This window comes from Polypterus senegalus, chromosome 11, assembly GCF_016835505.1.
Source record: "Polypterus senegalus isolate Bchr_013 chromosome 11, ASM1683550v1, whole genome shotgun sequence".
Lineage (NCBI taxonomy): Eukaryota > Metazoa > Chordata > Cladistia > Polypteriformes > Polypteridae > Polypterus > Polypterus senegalus.
In genome coordinates, this window is record NC_053164.1 from 128954223 (window position 1) to 128975659 (window position 21437).

Here is a 21437-nt window from a genome sequence, read left to right on the forward strand (position 1 = left end):
TGGCAGATGAAATTTAATGTCAGTAAATGTAAAGTATTACACATAGGAAGTAAAAATGTTAGGTTTGAATACACAATGGGCAGTCCCAAAATCGAGAGTACACCTTATGAGAAGGATTTATGAGTCATAGTGGACTCTTCCCAACAGTGTTCAGAAGCCATTAAGAAGGCAAACAGAATGTTCGGTTATATAACACGATGTGTGTAGTACAAGGCCAAGGAGGTTATGTTCAACCTTTTATAATGCACTGGTGAGGCCTCATCTTGAGTACTGTGTGCAGTTTTGGTCTCCAGGCTACAAAAAGGACATAGCAGCACTAGAAAAGGTCCAGAGGAGAGCGACTAGGCTGATTCCAGGGCTACAGGGGTTGAATTATGAGGAAAGATTAAAAGAGCTGCGCCTTTACAGTTTAAGCAAAAGAAGATTAAGAGGTGACATGATTGAAGTGTTTAAATTTATGAAGGGAATTAGTACAGTAGATCGAGACTGTTATTTTAAAATGAGTTCATCAAGTTGGAAACTTAAGGGTAAGTTTCACACAAACATTAGGAAGTTTAAGAACACAAAGAACAATAGACACTTTAAATAAGCTACCAAGTAGTATAGTAGACAGTAAGACGTTAGGGACAACGATGTTTTCTTGGAAGAAATAAGTGGATAGGACTGGCGAGCTTTGTTGGGCTGAATGGCCTGTTCTTGTCTAGAGTGTTTAATGTTCTATACAACCTGGATGAACATACAAACAGACACACAGACACTTATCCTTTTATTAAGGTTGGTTGAGCTCTTCACAGACATGCAGACTAACTGGACTACCCTGTTTCAGTGTGTGGGTTGGATATGAATATCATTGGGCCCAGCAATGTTTGGGTGTGTTATCTACCTTAAACTGTAGATAATGGTGCAAAACACATAGAATATCTTTTTCTATTTGTCTACCCCTCATTTAGAGCAGTTGTTGCTCCAAGTGATTCCTATGATACCAAATTCTTTTCTGAAGAGCCTCAAATGCAGCCGTAGACTACTCCTTTGTCTCAGACAGGCTGAGTCATGCCTGTAAAATCTTTGCTTTGTCCTACCTTTAAGGAATCAACTCCTTTATGTTTACTTTCTTACTTATTTAAACATACAGTAGATGTCATACAATGAAAGAGGATATATTTTAATCCAGTAACGTATGGAGAGATATCTGTTTTTAAATAACAGTATGTTTCAACGTAAACTCCACAACTTTTGGTTTCCTTATCTTCTGTAATATAAAAATAATTAAAAAAATCCCTTCACTGAGCACATCACTCTTTCAATAGTGGTCTATTTACATCGAAAAGGTAACTATTAAATTTCAAAGTAGATTAAAGTTTTAAATTATATGCATATCTATGGGAAGGCAAAGTAACATTTATAGATATATCAAAATGCATTTTAAAATATCTGGAAATGCAATAAACATATTATGAAGTGAATTAAAGGTATGAAAAATACATATATTTCAAGATATTTTAAATATATTTTAAGATATTTAAGTAGATTTCAATATGTCTTAAAAGCGACAGGAAGTCCCACTGAAAACATAGACAATTGTACTGGAAATCACTTTGAGATATCCTAAAATAAGTGTTTAGGCATTTTGAAATTCCTACAAAATTGCCTCTGTTTTCATTCAGATGCCTAGTATAGTGTAATTGCATTTCAGATATCTTAAAATACTTCCTAGGTAAATATGAGATATCATCAAATTAATATTATTTGAGATATCATAAGTGAACACACAGTTATTGTGAGATATCTGGAAATGCATTTGAGATACCTCAGAATGTATAGCAGATATCTTAAAATGTTTGAGATATCTGGAAATCAGTTTCAGATATCTTAAAATGTGAGTGGCATTTTAACATATCTAACATTCATTTTGAGATACCTGTACATGTTAGTGACACTCTTGAAAACTCGACTTTGCTGTAACCTGCTTTTTTCCAATATAGGAAAGCTGGAGCCTATTCTAGAAGTTTAAGGAGAGGATAGGAAACAACCAATGATGGAACATTTCACTCATCTTACATCCCATCCTTGGAATCCAAACCAAAGTCACATGGAGGGAGGGAAAACAAGGAAGTGTTACACTGACACAGATTACTGGCCAAAAACCAAGCCTTGAGCTGTGAGGGAAAGACACCAATCACTGAGTCATCTTGCCATTCACAAACTTTTTTACCCAATCAATTGCCTGTCTTATTTAGGGTACTGAGCTATGAACATGAAAAAATATGCTTGAAGCTGCAACAATAAAACTCTGTAATCATCTGCCATAGAATGTGCAGAAAAAATAATTGCACCAAAAAATAGGGCATAGAAATGCCATTTACGTAGATCTCACACTTCCCAACTGTAGAGTAAATAAATGTATCTTTGTTAAATGTTGTGTTTTTCAATTAAAAGAGTTTAGTTTAAGTGCCATTATTTATCACTCTTGCCTTCAAAAGTTGCATATCAGTCACTGACTTCCTAAAGTTAGACGAGTTTGTTCTGATGTTAAAGTGCACATTTTTGTTATGTATTTAATTAGCATCTTATCAATAATTGTAAATAGGATGAGTGTGATTTTAAATTATACATGATCTGTCAGTGAGACTTTATTTCTATAGTTGACTAAATCACATATTGATGAAGTCATGCATTACACCTCTCACAAATTTTTTATAAAAAATATAAAAGCATTTCTTCAACAGCTCTCATTTTCTAACAATTGTAACTGTGTTTTTCATTATTTTAAAACAACTGTATGTGATTTGGGGGTAAAATGACATCATGAAGGGATCTGAGAAATGAGTCAAAATTGCATCTAGGCATACAGGAAGTCAAAGTATGAGTTGGCAAATTCAGAAACTAACAAAAGTCCACTAACTCTATTCATAAACCACAGCAGATAAATCATATCAATGTGAAAAATGTGTCACATAGTTTATTCCATCTAATGCTTTTGTATTAAGTTAATTTTAGTTATAAATAGTTTGTTGATTAGCTATATGATGTTCTCATCAATTTAAAAGCCTCTCATTTATCTTCTTTCAGGTTATTTTGGAATGCCCCAGCTTAATGTGACTCCTGCAGTTTTTCAGAGTGATGAAACAACTGAGATGACCTGCAATATGCCAAGTTTTCATGAGCAGGCTCAATGCAACTATTATAAAGATAATGAATCCAAGCCATTTAGGTCAGTGACATCCAAAGCAAACCACTGCCTGTTGTCTCTGAGTGGAAAAGAGCTACTAGAAGACAAGGGTGATACAGCAAAGAGTGAGCTTGAAATACGCTGTGATTACATGGAGAGCAAGAGTAGCGCTACATTATCACTGTTCAGCAACTCCATCAAAGTGGTTGTTTTGAGTAAGTATGTCAAAATGTAACAAAGATTAACATACATTCTTGTTTCTTACTGCACTTCTTAACTTCTTAAGGCCTCCTCCATGCTTGAGTCCAGGTGAGTCAAAGCTGAAACAAGTCATCCAGTGAGAGGAAAATGATGTCAGGGTCTATAGGGATTCTGTGGTGTACTACTTTTGTTTATTTGCACTTTTGTGAATCATCCCTGTAGTTAACATTTTCATCATTTCTACTTTATATAACTTTTGACTTCTGTGTGTTACTCTGTGTATGCACCAAGGTCTCCTTCTATCATTGTACTGTAAATAAATGTTACAACTATATACATTGACTTCTGAAAAAAATAGTTTAGCTACTGCAAAAATGCTTCTATTACTGCAGTGAACAGACTAGTTCTTTTGTATTTGTCTCTTGTCTCTGAACGAACGTACTTGTTCACTGACATTAAAGAAGGAATCTTTTTGAGGTCATCAAATTTTAAGTTGTGTCTAAACAACCGTGTACAGATTAAGTCTGGCAACAGTTTAGATAGAGTTCATATCATAGGCTTATAGCAAGTAGCGAGCCGCGTACTCATGACAAATTATAAGAAAATTACAATGAGTAATGGGCTGAATGGGTCGACCTCGTCACCTCACTCGTTGAAGGATGCCCGGGCCGGTTTTGAGACCCAGTCCGCTCCTGGTAATATTTCACAATGAATCTCACTATTTGTCGTAGTGCTAGCTAAATTAATATTAAATTAATAATTAGCTAAATTCATATTGAATATTATTTTAATATTTCACAGGAATCAACACATGCAGGTGCTATAGATGTTTTTATTGTGTTATGTTTGATTAGTATAAAAAATATACAATGAGTATAGCTATGTAAAATATGTATCTAATAACTTGTAATTTCTATAATTTTTCTTTCAGTGCTTCCAAAACCAAAAATCTCCTTTCAGAGTAAAACAAAACTTTTCATTCACTGTGATGCCCCTCTCAGTTTTAGGGGGACTGTCTTCTACTTGTACCAAAATGGGACTGAAAAGCCTACTGCTACAGTGAGTGCATTGGAGACGGATCATTCAGTTGTTTTTGAAATTCCAAGAAATGGGAGCAGAGCATCACTTGTATACTCCTGTGTATATGAATACCAAGGGCACAGATCTGCAATCAGTGACCACAAAGTGTTTAATGAGTATCAAGATTACCAAGAGGAATATATATCAAGTAACTACCTGGTCTTACACTGATATTCAGCCTTGTTATACATTTATATCATTTTAAAATACAGCACTGGAATACTCTGTGAAGCATAGTTTATACTGCAATTTTGAATCCAATCAATTTCTAAAGAACAATTCTTCATTTTCACAGTTTTCAGAACTCATTAAAACATACTGTTAGTTCTCTGTTTTGACATGTCCAATTAAATTAGGCAAGAATTTGTGTATTGTACAGCATGCTTTTGTGTTTGTGTTTTTTACTTAAAAGATATGTTATTAAAACCGCTATTCAACAAGTGCACTTGCGCAAATGAAATAAATTAATCACTTTAGGCCAAATTAACATCTCAACCTTTGAAAATTTTTACAATTAAGGAAGTAAAGATTAAAAAAAAAAATACAAATGAAAAGAATGCTGTAAGTACTAAAATGATCCATCAACCACATTTTTTGGCCTGCTGAATCTCTTTTAGGGTTGCAGGGGCCTTAAGCGTATTCTGAAAGATCTGCAACAAATCCTGGATGAGATACTAATCCATCACAAGCCACATGCATTCACATTCAGTTAAACGTTGTACATCAGAAGGTATTTGGGAAACAGGATGTTCTTAGAGAACCAGAAGAAAAGCCAAGCTGAACACAGAGAGTACATGCAAACTCCACACAGACAGCAAATAAACTAGTATTCAGACCCAGTCTCTTATGAAGATGAAAATAGATTATATTATTCTGAATCAAAAAGAGAGACTAACTGCAAATGAAAGTTACTAATCTAGAAATTATAGCACCTGAGTGCTTGATTACCAAGCATGGAGAACCTTACTGAAAGCATCCAGTTGTTTCAAAAGTGTAGGTACTGTCACAATTATGAGAATATAGATGAGAAAAATATAAGCTGTGTCATTGATAGTAGCGCTCAAATTATACAAATCCACAAACTTCTCAGGAGAATTGCATAATGAGCAGCACAGTGTTAAAACTTTGTGTGAGTACTTTACAAAATATATGCAATAACTGTATCCATTGTTAAAGTTACTTTCGGTTCACTCTGTATCTGGAGAGAATGAGGTAATTTGGCCAGGTCATGGTGAAAGCCAACAAAAAACCTTTAGTGTTGTGTTAGTGTCAGTGGTAATATGCTTTTCAGTTACAAAAGATGTTATATGAAAATGCAATTGTGTGTGAAGAAGAGCTGCAAAGTCACTACCCCTGCTGTTTACAGTATACATCCGCAGAAACCTCCCAAGCTTCAGAGACATTTTTTAAAGTAGCAAGCTAAACATTTACTCATACACTCTTTTGAGAGGGCCTGAGAGTGTCAGGCCATGGATCTGAATACAGGGAATGATGAGGCATTTAAAAACTTGCTCTAATCTGTGATTTTGCTGCATTCATTTGCATTTGCTTGACGTAACACAGTGTCATTTGGCTTAAAGTTCATAAGCTTTACTGGTGGCTATTATGTGGTCATTTTAGACATAATTAACATAATCCTTATACTGAAAAGTAAGTTATTTTGTTTGCTAGTTGGCAGTCTCTGTTTATTAAAAACAAACATTAACTCAACTTATAACTAAACAAAAAGCTGATTAGAGTTTTCTCTTTCAGGTGTTACTCTGGAGTTCCTTATCCGAGTCATTATCGTCAGTGTCTACTTCTTCTTGATGGGGCTCCTACTGGCCTGTTCTCACCACAAATCCAGTACGGTATCAGTATGACGTGTTAATTTGTCCTGTGAACTGTTAATTTAGTGAGAACTGACCCTGAAGTGTAAACCAGATGACAGACAGTGTCAGTTTTGGACTTGGAGTTATGAGTTTCCAGTTTTACCTGACAACAAACCAAAGTGAATGGTTCAGTGGTTAGCACTGCGGCTTCATTGACCCAGTGCCTTGTATTTGAGACTTGTGCCTACATGTTGTCTGTGTGGAGTCTACTTATTTTACCCTGGGTCTGTGCACGTTGTTCCTCTGGGTATTTCTGGTTTTCCTCCAACATGCCCAGACATGTGCAGGTTAGGCTAATTGGTAATTCTGCGTTGGCTCTGAGTGACTGTAATGTCCAAAGCTGCCAAGATAGACTCTGAACATCCATAGCCCTGAATTGGATTAAGAGGGTATGAAAATTAGATAACAAGCAAAGTATCCAAAAACCTATTCAACTGAACAGTTGTTTGATCTTATATTCCTTACTAATATGAGATACATTTTGTACTTTTATAAAGCAGTTGTGTGCATGATATATTAAGACAGAGAATGGCATGACATTATGTTATTGTTTTTTCTGTTTTTTTTAGCATGCTGGGTGTTTGTGTGACTGTTCTGTACTGTTCTGGGAATAATGTGGCAGACACACTTCCAAATTTGGTCATGTGAATGTCAGCTACCGAAGGCAAACATTTTAAACATTTTAGAGAACTTTACTCCCTTTACCAAAACTCCACGTCCACAATAGCAGATCTTCCTCTGTCTGACAAAAGTAAAATCCCCTTTCTTCATATTATCGCCTTAACAGAACCAAATTCATTAATTACTCTTGGAAAAACTTTCAGAAATTAAAATGAGTAAAAAACAAATTACTAAAATACCACATTAAACTTTTACATGCAATGAACTTACTGTGCTGTGCCTGTAGTGGATGAGTTGGTTTCTGCCTCTGGATGCCACCAATGTACTGGAGGCTCATACTTTTCTAAGCACATCTAAATATATATCACGGATTTTTCGCTGGTTCGCGGATTTCTGCGGACAATGGGTCTTTTAATTTATGCTACACGCTTCCTCAGTTTGTTTGCCCTGTTGATTTCATACGAGGGACGCTATTGGCTGATGGCTTACAAGCTACCCAATCAGAGCATGTATTACATATTAACTAAAACTCCTCAATGCTATAAGATATCCATCCCGTGCCAAGCTTGATTGTTTGCTTGTCTTTGCCTCTCTCTCACCCTCTCTGACATTCTCTGTGCCTGACGGAGGGGCTGTGAGCAGAGGTGCTGTTTGCACAGAAGCTGTTTGCCTAGTGGATACGGACGCACCTCTAAGAAATGCCGCTTTATCGCGGTTCTTCCAAAAGCACACTTATTGATTTTTTGATGGTTTGCTTTAATTTCGCTCTCTCTCTCTCTCTGACGTTCTCTGCACCTGACGGAGGAGATGTGAGCAGAGGAGCTGTTTGCACAAAGGCTGCTTGCTTAGAAGATACTGACGCTCCTCTAAAAAATGCCGCGGCAAACTTAAAAGCACACGTATTGATTTTTTGATTGTTTGCTTTTCTTTGCGAGCGCTCTCTCTCTCTCTCTCTGAAATTCTCTGCTCCTGAAGAGAAGAAGATCTATTTGCATTCTTTTAATTGTGAGAAAGAACTGTCATCTCTGTCTTGTCATGGAGCACAGTTTAAACTTTTGACTAAAAGGGTGTTATTTCATGTCTAGAGGGCTCTAATAATGTTAACAGTGTGGGAGAGTTTATAAGGGCTTAAAATATATAAAAATAACTACACAAACATATGGTTTCTACTTCGCGGATTTTCATCTATCACGGGGGGTTCTGGAACGCAACCCCCGCGATCGAGGAGGGATTACTGTACATATCCATTCTAATCCAGTTTATGGGCAACATACTGTATAGGCTTAATCATGTTTGCCAAGACATATTTTAACAAATAAAAACAAATTTGCATTTTAAATCAAATGTCTGATTTTGAAGCAAAGTATAATTGTGTAAGTTTTATATTGAGTGAAAAAGTGTCACATGTCCATGTTCCAAATATCTAAATATTCAGTGTCATTTTGACCCTGTGTTTACTGCATTAAGTAAGTTTATTAAGCACATTCAGTAGTAGTAGTGGTAGTAGTAGTAGAAGTAGTTATTAATTTAGAAGTAGTATGTTATACATTAGTGCTAGTAAGAGTAGCAAATATACTGTTGGATATATCAAGTAACAAAGAGTAACAGCACACTGATACCCTGGACTTTTATTACTCTGATTATTATTATTATTATTATTACTGCTACTGATTAAGCCTTCATTTATAAAGTAAACTAACAAAGTGGTATATCCTTGCCATTAAATACTACTGAAGTCCAAATCTATGGGTTGTCCCTGGACTGCAGTAACCCTTCTGATTTCCCATTGTTTCAAAATTTAAGCTCATCAAGACATACCTGAGGTCATAAGAACATATAAGCAACTTGGCTAGCAACAGTATCAACTCATATGTTGTACAGAAGATGTATTGTGATGACCTAATAGGTGACTGTGCCTTCAGAAAATGTAGACGTGTGCTGTTTTGATATGCAGATAAGAGACTGAAGATACCTCAAAGCATTCACTTTCAGGTTTTGATTATTTTTAAAAAAAGTATTTGTAGTTGATCTTAAAAGTTATGGTCAAGTTTGCAATGTGTGTTTATTTGTTTATGTTATTATTTTTTTAAATATTTAGTTACAAGAAATACTACTGAAGTGAATGCAATGTGGGGGTGGGGAAAATTCTTGAGGCTCCAGGTTGCACTGCCCATTTCTCAATCTAATTTTGAAACCTGGATTTTTATTATACATTTTTCTGGTTCATGTGATTCTCAGACATATTGTATCTACTTTGTGTCATTCTACTGCAGTCTGAAATAACAATAATAGAGTAGCTAAAACAGTTGCTGTATTTGTTATTTACATATAAATAAGCTAAAAGCTAAAGCACCAATGTAATTTCTAGAAAGTCCTCAGTTTTCTGAACTAACCTGCATTTGTTTATGAGAAATTGATAGATTGACTAATAAATTCAACATTTTTTTCACTTTCAGGCAAAAACAGGTGGAGGCAACAATGGTAGGTGTTTTGAAAGTTTTCCTTTCGAACAAGACATGTCTGAATAGTTCCAAATATGCACAAAATGGTCACAGCAGAAGACATAACATATACTTTTGTTTTTGCTCTGTAGTCTGTTTACCCTTTACTTATTTCACAGTATACTTTAATCTAGTTAAAACTGTGTTGCTCACAAATCATACAAGCAGATGATAAAATAGTTGGCTTATTAAAATAAAATGATAAGTTGTTCCTCAGTTTTGATGTAAAATATATGCTTGTATGAATGAATTGCAGAGTTAAGCAACTACATGAAAACAGGAAACTGAGAATCAGAGTGACATGGTAGGCTAATGTGAATTTCCCTTTGGGATTAATAAAGTATCTATCTATCTATCTATCTATCTATCTATCTATCTATCTATCTATCTATCTATCTATCTATCTATCTAATGGTTGGGTTTCACATGTCCATTACATTTGTGATCTCTACACTCTCAGTCCCATAGTTAGTCTCTTCTCTGACAGAGGCAAGATGAAGCCCATACAGGACTCCTGGTGTCAGTTCTCCAGCTGGCATGAGCTGCACAAGACAATGCTGGGTAACAAGCTGCTCCAGCTGACCATGCATATCATTATTGCAATGCAGATCAGGCTGTGTCTCTCATGGAGTGTGATGGTATATTAAAAAAAGATTATTCAAACAACTCCAAAGAGCAGAGCCATGAGGCAGGTGGAAGGTCATACAGAAGAAGAAATTCTAGGGAAAAAAAATGCAAATATGAAAACAAGAGTTAAGAAAAAGTTGAAAGATCAAAATATGGAAAAACGGGAATCAAAACATTAAACAGTACTAGAAAACCCAAAAATGGAGACAAAACAATGGGAGTTCAAGTGGGCTACAACAAATAGAAAGCAAACTACTTAAGTAAAGAACCATCTGATCTCCATAGCAACAGACACAAGTGGGAGGAGCCAGGAACTAAAGTAGAGCACAAGGCAGAACTGGAAGCAGAAACAACTTTGCTTTTGGTATGGCTTATTTGATTAATTTGAATTTAACATGTAATTCAAATTCCTAACCAAGAATCTTTTCTTTCATTTTGAACTTGTTGCATTGTCATTTACCTTCCTTGTTTTCACACTACTGCCTGTTATAATTTCCCATTAAATTTTCTGCTTTCTCAGTTAGATCATTCATTAATAAAAGATTAAGTTTCTTGCCTTGGAAATTGACAACAGCATCCTTTATTGTCCACAGTCAACCCTTTTTGAAATTAACACTTTCAGCAGGACAATGAACCATGTCACAATGCAGTCATCAGCTCAAGCTAATTCTTCAAATATGAATGTGATTTGATACTCCAGTGAATTACAAAGTGTCCAGATCAAAGTCTAGCGGAACATCTTTGGGATGAGATTGAAGGGGAGATTTGCAGAATTAATGTGTGGATGAAAGATATGCATGAAATGGATCATGCCATTGAGCTAACATGAACCACCATCTCTAATGAATATTTGTAGTAGATTGTTAAATCTATATTTTATTTAATACATGCTATTTTTGGGACAAAAGGGTGGGGGTGCAGGTGTTCCTATTTGATACTATATAACTGTACTAGAGAAACTGGCCACATAGTTGCACACTCAATAATAAAATTATTAAGAACACTATACTAATTCTGGGAAAGCTTGATTTTCCTCTCAAAACACCATCAGTTCTTTTGAGATTCTGGCTTATGTTGATATGATTAGTTCATGAAATATCTGAAGATTCATAGTGTGAATCGTTCATTCTACCACATCCCAAAAGTGTTCAACTGGATTCAGCTCCATTGATTGGGAAGGGCACTGAAGAATACTGAGCTCATTGTCATATTTATAAAAGCAGTTCGAGACGACTGTTGCTTTGTGACATGGTGCATTAAAATGCTGGATGTAGCCATTAGAAGGTAGGTATGAAGGGGTGCAAATGGTCAGCAACACTAATCAAATAAACTGTGTCATTCAAGCAATGTTTAATTGGTATTAATGGGCCTAAAGTGTGCCAAGAAAACATTACCCACATTATTGTACCACCACCATCAGCATGGACTATTAACACAAAGCAGATTTGCCAAATTTTGACCCTACCATCTGTGTGCCTCATCCAAAACTGAGATTCATCAGTCCGTGTGGCATTTTTCCAGTCTAGTTTTGGTGATCCAGTGTCCATTGCAGCCTCAACATTCTGTTCTTGCCTGACAGGAATGGAACCCAACAAAGTTTTCTGCTGTTGTAGGTTTGATGTGTTGTGCATTCTGAGGTGCTTTTCTGCTCACCTGAAATAGTGTGACCTTCATTTCAGCTGGGATACGTGTGGCCATTCTCTTTTGACCTTTCTTAACAGCAAGATGTTTCCATTAGCAGAAATTCTACTCTCTGAATATTTTTTTATTTTTTGCCCCATTCTGAGTAAACTCTAGAGACTATTTTGCAAGAAAATCTTAGGAGATCAACAGTTACAGAAATACTCAAACCACCGTGACTGACACATTTATCATGCCATGGTGGAAATCCCTGAGATCACAATTTTTTCCACATTCTTTTGTTTGATGTGAACAATAACTGTAGCTCCTAAGCAGCTTCTGCATAATGTTATGCAATGTGCTGCTGGCACATGATTGGCTGATTACAAAATTGCATGGATAAGCAAGTTTACATGTGTTCCTAATAATTTCCTCAGTGAATGTATTTCCCAAATGCACAAATGTTAAGAGATCTTCTCATGGCTACATAGTGATGGGAATTGAAAAAGAAATACAATGTTTTAAGCTCTAAACCCCACATTTAATGCAACTATTCTTGAGTTAAATTACAGTGATGTTCTAAAATTATGTACCAATGTTTTGCTTTATCTTTCAGGGAGCGGCAACAGCTTCAAAGGCTTCCAGAATCCAAACGCACAAAAAAGTCTTCTCTTCGTAAGTAGTAGTTGGACATGAAATCATTATAAATAATAAGACTGCATTTTTACAGTGTTTTTTATTATTTGCATGGGGCTTTTTTGTTAAAAGGTTTCTGCTTTCTCTTATATTTGTACATATTAAACAGCATATAACAAACAAGCATTTATTTAGTGAAAATACTTGTATGTCAGCATACATGTGATGAGAGTGTGCTTGTCAGTTGTCTGTGTTGAGGTAATCATGTGGTATTTCTAAGCATACTAATATTGCATTTACATTTATATACTTGCAGATAAGTTCTCCCGCGGATAAGTCGGGACTTGATTTTATTGTATAATTTCTGGTGTTTTATAATTTTGGTTTTATAAGTCAAATGCAGAAAACTCGCGCTATTGCTCCAAGAGATTATGGTATGCTAACGCCCACCTGAGATGGTAAACACGGAGCACACTGCCTTTTTTTTCTATGTGGATCCGGCAATGCACTGTATCAGTACCGACCACTCTCTCTCTCTTTCTCTATTGTGCCTACGTGACCACACATTAATACCCGAACTGTTCCGAAGCAACGTTGGCACTGATTTGTGTTTTTTGTATCTCACACCCTCATACACCTTTGTCGTAAGAGCATCCCTTATCTACGATGGGGCGTTCAATCAGAAGAAAATATGACGCTGGTTTTTAATTTAACATCGTTGAAGTAGTGAAAGAAATTGGTAACTGTGCTGCTACAATAAAATTCGATACAGCTGAGAAACTGATGCGAGATTGGAAAAGGAAAGAATATGTAAAAAGAAAAAAATTAAGTGTCACATTTTTGAACAGGTGTAGAAGTCAGGGTCTGATTTTATGATCGATTTTTCGTGTTTCAAGACCCAGCTTATACTTGAGTATATACGGTAACTACAATATGTCACTGTGCCTAACCACTCTAGCAACTAGATATGTTTGAAACAAAAAATCAAGGTATTTTCCAAGTTGTAGCAAATTTCCAGGACTTGCTGCAGTTATGTTTTAGTTATGAATTTCTAGCATGTATGTTTCCCATTTTAAACATAATTTTTAAAAAGTCACAGGTGTCATGGTGATGTAAGGTGAGATCACTAGTAGGCGCCACCAAGTCCCAGACCTCAGACAGAACTCCACAGACAAATGTTCCTGGGTAAAAAAAACAAGTAGTTACTGAATAATGTTACTTTAACAGGCTCTTCTCAAACTGCACAATCCTTTTTTTTCCTTTCTTGCACTCCTCGTAGGTGAGTGTTGTCTGTCTCCTCTGCTGACACTCCTAAGTGAGGCAAGATACCTACTTTTATGTTGGCCCCAGGAGTACTTCTGATGTCATAACAGAGCATAATGGAGGTACTTATGGCTCATGAGATAGTTTCTTAAAGTAGGGACCCAGGGATTCCAACAGTGTTGCCCTTCTGAATAACATGTCCGATGGAACCCTGCATGTGTTCAAACTAGGATCATACCAGAGTAGCAAAGCCACCTTTTGCCGTGGTGGATAAACTGTCCAGTCTTTGCCAGTCCATCCATCATATCACCACCTTGACTAGGATAGAAACCTAGCACCATCCTGACTGGGTTGCACCTCCACTTATTCAGTCCATCCATTATGGCCTCCTAGCTGGGTAAGGTATGGTTCCTCATCCAATATAATTATGGAATCTTATGGCATATTGGCATCCATTAGAAAATCCAAAGATTAATTCTATATCTGAGACAGCTCTGAGTTGCAAAGATCAAACATCAAACAAAGTTGGAGTGTCAGGCAGGCACAGATCTGTTACATGGAGTTGGGACATTCTTTTACCAAGCCTAATACTCAACAGGAAAGTCAAAGTCAAAATTCAGAGCAGGGTCATTGCCAGGTTAAACTTTGCATTCTTTTTCTAGTTCATCCAAAGCAACTTTGCTGGCCAAAAATATGATGGAGTCAGACAATAATGCATAGAATAATAATAAAAAAGTAAGAAGAACAATGCAAGAAATCCAAAAGTGAAACACAGTAAATCAGGATGTTACAACACTAAAATGTATTAAATACTACACTAAACAATTACTAAAATTTAAACTTTCTAAAAACTAAAATGTATTAAACAAAACCATTAATAACTGGAAAACTAACATATTAAAAATGATTAAAACTGTTAATAAAATCCTTACCATGTGTTCCTCCTCATAATGGAATCATACTGTACAGTAAAGATTGGGAAGAAGGATGTAGTGCTTCTCTTGCTCATCTCTTCACTCTTCCTTTGTGGACTACTTACTGAATGTTGATGTTCTATATGTACTGTGAAATCAACTAAACCTCTGCTGAACATGGTTAGTTCCAGCACCATTTAATTTATCTCACACCGTGTGTCTGTGTAGTCACAATAACAAAATGGCTTTCTTCCAAGCCTGCAGAAGAAACATTCACACAATCTGCATGCAGCCTTCAAGCACATCCACTATATATTAGTTGTCAAGCTAATGTGATAATTATGCCAAGATTTATGTAGTTTAACTTGGTCACAATGTTAGTGGGAAGATGCCAGCGGTAGTCCTTTGGTAATGCCTGTGCATATGGCATATTATATTTCGTATTACATACTGCTTCAGGATCGCCTAATAATCATTTACCTCACCAGTGTCTACATCATTGTCTACTCTTTGTTATACTGCTAGGTTATGACAAATGCATTTAGAGCTTGTTTCAGGTATGGAAGACAGTAAGGTAGTCATACTCGCTAGTCATGGCAAAGGTTGGCAATGTGTGGCATGTTGATTAGCTCATGCAAGTTAAAAATCTCACTGTACTCTGTATAAATGATAATAATGACCCTGTAAACCTATAAAAAAATTTTTAAAGAATGTAATGATGATCTGTTTTAATAACATGTAGCTCCTATCATAATTGCATGCTCCCTAAGCAAATTATGATGTTGTATGTTCTTATGAAATAAGACAAACCTTCTGATGTGCACCAGTCCATTTAAGAAACACTAGTTAATGCTGCAGTCTATCTGCAGCTTTAAACCCAGAAGAGATGCTACAAATTTGTAAACATGCTCAGTTTTACATGATAATAGAGCTTGTTGCCACAAAATAATGACATGGTCTAATTCTTATTCTGTCTTTGTTTAAATCAACAGGAGCAGGTGATAAGGAATTGGACCCAGTTGCTTTGAAAGAATCTGAGTTGGATCTGTGATCAAGGCAAGAGGCTACTGCTAACACAGTTTACAGAAGAATTTCAGAAAGTGTATAACATTTAAAAGAAATTTCTTACGCATCTCTGATGTATGTTTAAAATTGAATGCAGCAGTAAGAGATCAACCACAAACTTTAAATAACTATGTGAAGCTAAAAACTGCCTGGGACGGCCGCATACTGTGTTTGATGGTTATCTGTGCAGTTATTTACATGAACAAAAAATATCAGCAGCATCCTGCGTGCTCAGCACACACCTAATCCACGCAGGGGTACTTTTGATCACGTGGTTTGTCGTATTATATACATTGGGTAGTTTAAAAATAAATCTGCCTGTTGCAAAAGTTTTTTTCAGGTCATCAAAAATTACATTCTAGGGAAATAACACACAGGTCCAAAATGTTCAACGGTTTTGTTTTCCATTTACAATATTCATATATTTATGAGCTCACAAAAAATGCCATTACTTTCTACACACACTGCTTCACAGCAGGGCATTCTGTGTCAGAGACCATCTTCCAGAAGTGTTATATACCTACTTTAAACTCTGCTTTGAGGATCTCATGGGTCTGCAGTTCTATTATTTCATATTCAACTGCTGCAAGATCAGAAGAGAGGAGTGTGATGACTAGGGTCAGAGATGATATTAACACATGCAATCATTTCACAGTCGGTCCACAAAATGCCTATTAGACATGTACATCTTTGTATCTTGACTCAAGCTCCTGCCTGAGTTACTCCAGAACTTCTACAGAGGCTTTCTAGTTGAAATACTGCAAAGGTCAGTGTGATCATGTGTGGTAAGTTCTCTCACCTGTGAAAAACAAAAGAATTTATCTGGTTAGGGGTGAACATTATGATGCTTTTATTTTGGAAGGCCGTGACAGCATATACAGTTAGGTCCATAAATATTTGAATAGAGATTTTTTTCTAATTTTGGTTCTGTACATTACCACAATGAATTTTAAATTAAACAACTAGATGCAGTTGAAGTGCAGACTTTCAGCTTTAATTCAGTGGGTTGAACAAAAAAGATTGCATAACAATGTAAGGGAACTAAAGTTTTTTTTTAACACAATCCCTTTATTTCAGGGGCTCAAAAGTAATTGGACAAATTAAATAACTGGAAATAAAATGTTCATTTCTAATACTTGGTTGAAAACCCTTTGCTGGCAACAACAGCCTAAAGTCTTGAACTCATGGACATCACCAGATGCTGGGCTTACTCCTTTTTAATGTTCTGCCAGGCCTTTACTGAAGCGGCTTTCAGTTGCTGTTTGTTTGTGGGCCTTTCTGTCTGAAGTTTAGTCTTCAACAAGTGAAATGCATGCTCAATTGGGTTAAGATCAGGTGACTGACTTGGCCATTCAAGAATTTTCCACTTCTTTGCTTTAATAAGTTCCTGGGTTGCTTTGGCTGTACGTTTTGGGTCATTGTCCATCTGTATCATGAAATGCCGCCCAAACAATTTGACTGCATTTAGCTGGATTTGAGCAGACAGTATGTCTCTGAACACTTCAGAATTCATTCAGCTGCTTCTGTCCTGTGTCACATCATCAATAAACATTAGTGTCCCAGTGCCACTGGCAGCCATGCACACCCAAGCCATCAAACTGCCTCCACCGTGTTTTACAGATGATGTGGTATGCTTTGGATAATGAGCTGTTCCACGCCTTCTCCATACTTTTTTCTTGCCATCATTCTAGTAGAGGTTGATCTTGGTTTCATCTTTCCAAAGAATGTTTTTCCAGAACTGTGCTGGCTTTTTTAGATGTTCTTTAGCAAAGTCCAATCTAGCCTTTCTATTCTTGAGGCTTATGAGTGGCTTGCACCTTGCAGTGCACCCTCTGTATTTACTTTCATGCAGTCTTCTATTTATGGTAGACTTGGGTATCGATACGCCTACCCCCCGGAGAGTGTTGTTCACTTGGTTGGCTGTTGTGAAGGGGTTTCTCTTCACCATGGAAATGATTCTGCGATCATCCACTACTGTTGTTCATCTTCCGTGGATGTCCAGGTCTTTTTGCGTTGCTGAGTTCACCAGTGCTTGCTTTCTTTCTCAGGATGTACCAAACTGTAGATTTTGCCACTCGTAATATTGTAGCAATTTCTCAGATGGGTTTTTTCTGTTTTCGCAGCTTAAGGATGGCTTCTTTCGCCTGCATGGAGAGCTCCTTTGACCGCAAGTTGTCTGTTCACAGCAGAATCTTCCACATGCAAGCACCACACCTCAAATCAACTCCAGGCCTTTTATCTGCAAAATTGATAATGACATAATGACGGACTTGCCCTCAACTGCTCATGAAATAGCCTTTGAGTCAATTTTCCAATTACTTTTGAGCACCTGAAATGAAGGGATTGTGTTAAAAAGATGCTTTAGTTGCCTCACATTTTTATGCAATCATTTTGTTCACCCACTGAATTAAAGCTGAAAGTCTGCACTTCAACTGCATCTGAGTTGTTTCATTTAAAATTCATTGTGGTAATGTACAGAAACAAAATTAGAAAAAAGTTGTCTCTGTCCAAATATTTATGGACCTAACTGTATCATGCTCTCTGCAAGTAGAATGCAGGAAAAACAAAATCAATCTACTACTTTTAATAATGTAAAATAAAATGGAAACATATGTACAAAAATAGAGAAAATCAAAAGGGTAAAACATTCTTGCATGAAATGAAATTGTTTTATAGTTGATTATTTCGTTTTTTATTTATTTTATATTTACTTGGACGTTACTCTCTTCCTTGGAGTTGGACATTCATTGAGTTCAGGTGTCTGTCAAGAAGATCAGCTTAAGCACTCACTTGGTATTTTTTAGGTCTGGCTCATCCCTGCCTTTTCTTAACAGGAATTCCCAGATTTGAGGTAGGAGAGCTATAAACCACTCCAGCATCCTGCCTCTAGACAGCCAGCGCACTGTGCTATGTATGATCAACTCACTGTATTCTGTCTCATACTCTTGTTACAGTTGATACAGTTGGCAGTAGTTCAGTGCTGTGACAAGGATGAATCTGACAATCTGGTCCACCTGTCAAATCACCCCTTATGATTGGAGATCTTGTGTTTTTTGCAAGGAATGCCTCCAACACATGGCTGGAGGTAGAGCAATTCAAACTGAGGTGTTATGTGAGTGAGGAGGGCCTCTCCCGGCTACCCATTCCTGACATCACACTCCCACTTTGGCCCTCTGTCTGGGATTAGCACAATATATCACTACTGCACATGAACTATGATTCTTAGAATGATGAGAGAAGTTACAAAGTCAACCGAAATGTTCAAGTAAATGTTATAGAAAAATGCCCGATTTAAATCCGTTAAGTAGTTCTCTCATGAAAAGCGGACAGACATACAGACAGACAGACGTTGGATTTTTATATATAGAGAGATGCGGTCAACTGTAAAACTGGCAGGCAATCAAGTGATGATCTGCCCTCCGCATGATGACTCTGTGGTATAAAGGCAGACTAAGGTGTTGAGGACCCTTTTTAATACAAGACTGCACCATGTGCCATTCCTGGAGTAAGTGTTTCCTGATAATGGAAAGATGCAGTGTTCTTTAATGGTCTCATACTCCTCTTGTTGGGTTATGTTTAAGAAAATGTTTAGACAGTTCAATCAGCACTCCAAGTGTGTCTATGAAATGACAAGGCAACAAAACCAGACTAAACTTGAAGACATCAATCCATACTAGTTAAGTTAAGCCCAGCCATTTTTCAGCTCAGCCACATCTTTCAAAAACGTTGGGCCTTGACTAGTCTGGATCATGAAATCTTTGGACCTGTACTGTCTGTGTTACCTTACATCTGGTAAGCCTCAGGATCTTCAGATTTATAAGATCATTTTGATTTACTTTTTTTGTACATTGTTTTGTTTTCATTAAGTTAACTTTTTATTACAGTAAGTCCCCTACATATGAAGCTTCAAGTAACAAACTTTTAAAGATATCCAATAAATAAGTGAAAAATAAAAAAAAAATGTGCTGTAGCTTCAAATTTCAAAGCAGCACGTAAGTTAGGTGGAGTGCAAAACCCACATTATTATTGCTTGCAGTCTCAGTCACGTGCGTGCATCCTCTACATATGGTTGTGCTTTTGGCTGTATCTCTGTTTACATTGAGTTAACACTCTTTATTCCAATCCCAAGATGTCCAGAATTAAGTGTAAAAGAAGTGGTGATATACTGCTAAAATGTCCCAGGTGATAACAATGGAAACAAAAGTTGAAATAAGTGAGAGAGTAGAGTGAGGCGAAAAGATGGTTGATGTCACTCCTTCATATAACATGAACCGTTCAACCATCAACACACTTCTAAAGAATAAGGACAACATCATGGATCATGGATCATGAAATATATTTTTGCTACATACACCAGCTCACTAGCTATAAGCGAGTTTACCAAGGTCAGCTGATTAAAAACATATACTCTTTCTCATTATAGGATTCACCTGTGTATGTAGGTCTGGGGTCACTGAGCTTACCAAGCCAATTTGAGTTCCAATAATTAGTTCTAAAAGTTTTGGAATCAATAAAATGACAACGGTGCCCAAATTTATGCACCTGCCTGATTTTGTTTAAACAATTATTGCACACTTTCTGTAAATCCAATAAACTTCATTTCACTTCTCAAATATCACTGTGTGTGTCTCCTATAAGATATATTTAACTGACATTTTTTATCTTAACAACCAACGATTTATACAGGAAAATAATGACTATTAACAAGGTTGCCCAAACTTTTGCATCCCACTGTATTTTCTGTTATTAAATACCATACTGTCATTCATGTTCAGATCCAGATAATTACATAAAATCAAGGTCATTTGGGGTCAGAGTCTATTCCATCAGTACTACGCAAGAGTCCATCAATTTCGGGAAACACATTGACACTCCTACTTTATGGTAATTTAAATGACCAATTCACCTATGATGCATTTTGTGAACAATACATCATGGTAGTAATAAAATGGCCAGTACTATTGAATACACTACTGGTCAAAAGTTTTAGAACACCACAGTTTTGCAAGCTTTTCTTCAAATGTAATAAGTTGGACTGCAATGAATGACCTAAAATGTGTGGTAATCCGCCTGTCAGGCATAGCATATGCGCAGAATGCAATGCCATCAGCCACTATTGGGGAAAGAAAGTGGCGTGACACAGGATTGGCTATAAGTTTCATTCCACAATATTAAAGGCACTTAATGTCTTTGGATTCAGTCATGTGGACATTGTGGCCGGTGTAGTTTATCCTTCAAGGTATACCAAGCATAGCGGCTTGTGGTTTGTTTTGTAAACATGTTCTTTTTGTATATAAGAATAGATATATATATCTCCTAGTTGCAGTATTGTTGGTGGAGGTATTTTAACAGTTTGGGGTTTGTGGTGTACTTTTTTTCTTTTTGTATTTACATTATTTTATTTTCTTCTTGTAAATACTTTTAAAATTAATTGGGCTTTGCTTTGTGTAGTTCCTTCCTGATCACATTTACATTTTTAAGGGAGATTACAGTTTTGTGTATATACATTTTCCATCTTTGGGTGTCACAAAATGGTGAAAAGGTAAACTGTAAACTGCAAGATGTTTAGATTAATAATTTAGGTTTGCAAAAACTAAAAAAAAGGAAATTTCACAATAATAGAAATGGGCCTTCTTCAGGGAACAACTAATAGGTTACAACCTATCTGCAGAAATTAAAGTAAATTCTGTTGATTACTTAGAAATCCTCTGTCTTAAAGAACAGTTGACACAGACTGTGTTACTACAGCCTCTGAAGTACTACTTGGACAATGATATACTGTACAAAGTTGTATATTCCAGTAATAATGGCAATTAACAAATGAAATGAGACAGGGCATTATTACCCTTAGAAAGCATAGGTCTTTCAT

General features: G+C 36.4%; 1 protein-coding gene across 1 annotated transcript in view; it reads left to right on the forward strand.

Moving 5' to 3' along the window:
• LOC120539515 overlaps window positions 1-16467 on the forward strand; it is a 35435-nt gene extending 18968 nt beyond the window's left edge. The window contains exons 5-10 of the mRNA XM_039769646.1: window positions 3070-3384; window positions 4302-4598; window positions 6203-6295; window positions 9399-9423; window positions 12307-12365; window positions 15496-16467. Of these exons, the coding sequence (XP_039625580.1) occupies window positions 3070-3384; window positions 4302-4598; window positions 6203-6295; window positions 9399-9423; window positions 12307-12365; window positions 15496-15554 (848 nt within the window). The 3' untranslated portion in view covers window positions 15555-16467. The remainder of the gene's footprint in view (window positions 1-3069; window positions 3385-4301; window positions 4599-6202; window positions 6296-9398; window positions 9424-12306; window positions 12366-15495) is intronic.
• Window positions 16468-21437: the final 4970 nt, after the last annotated feature.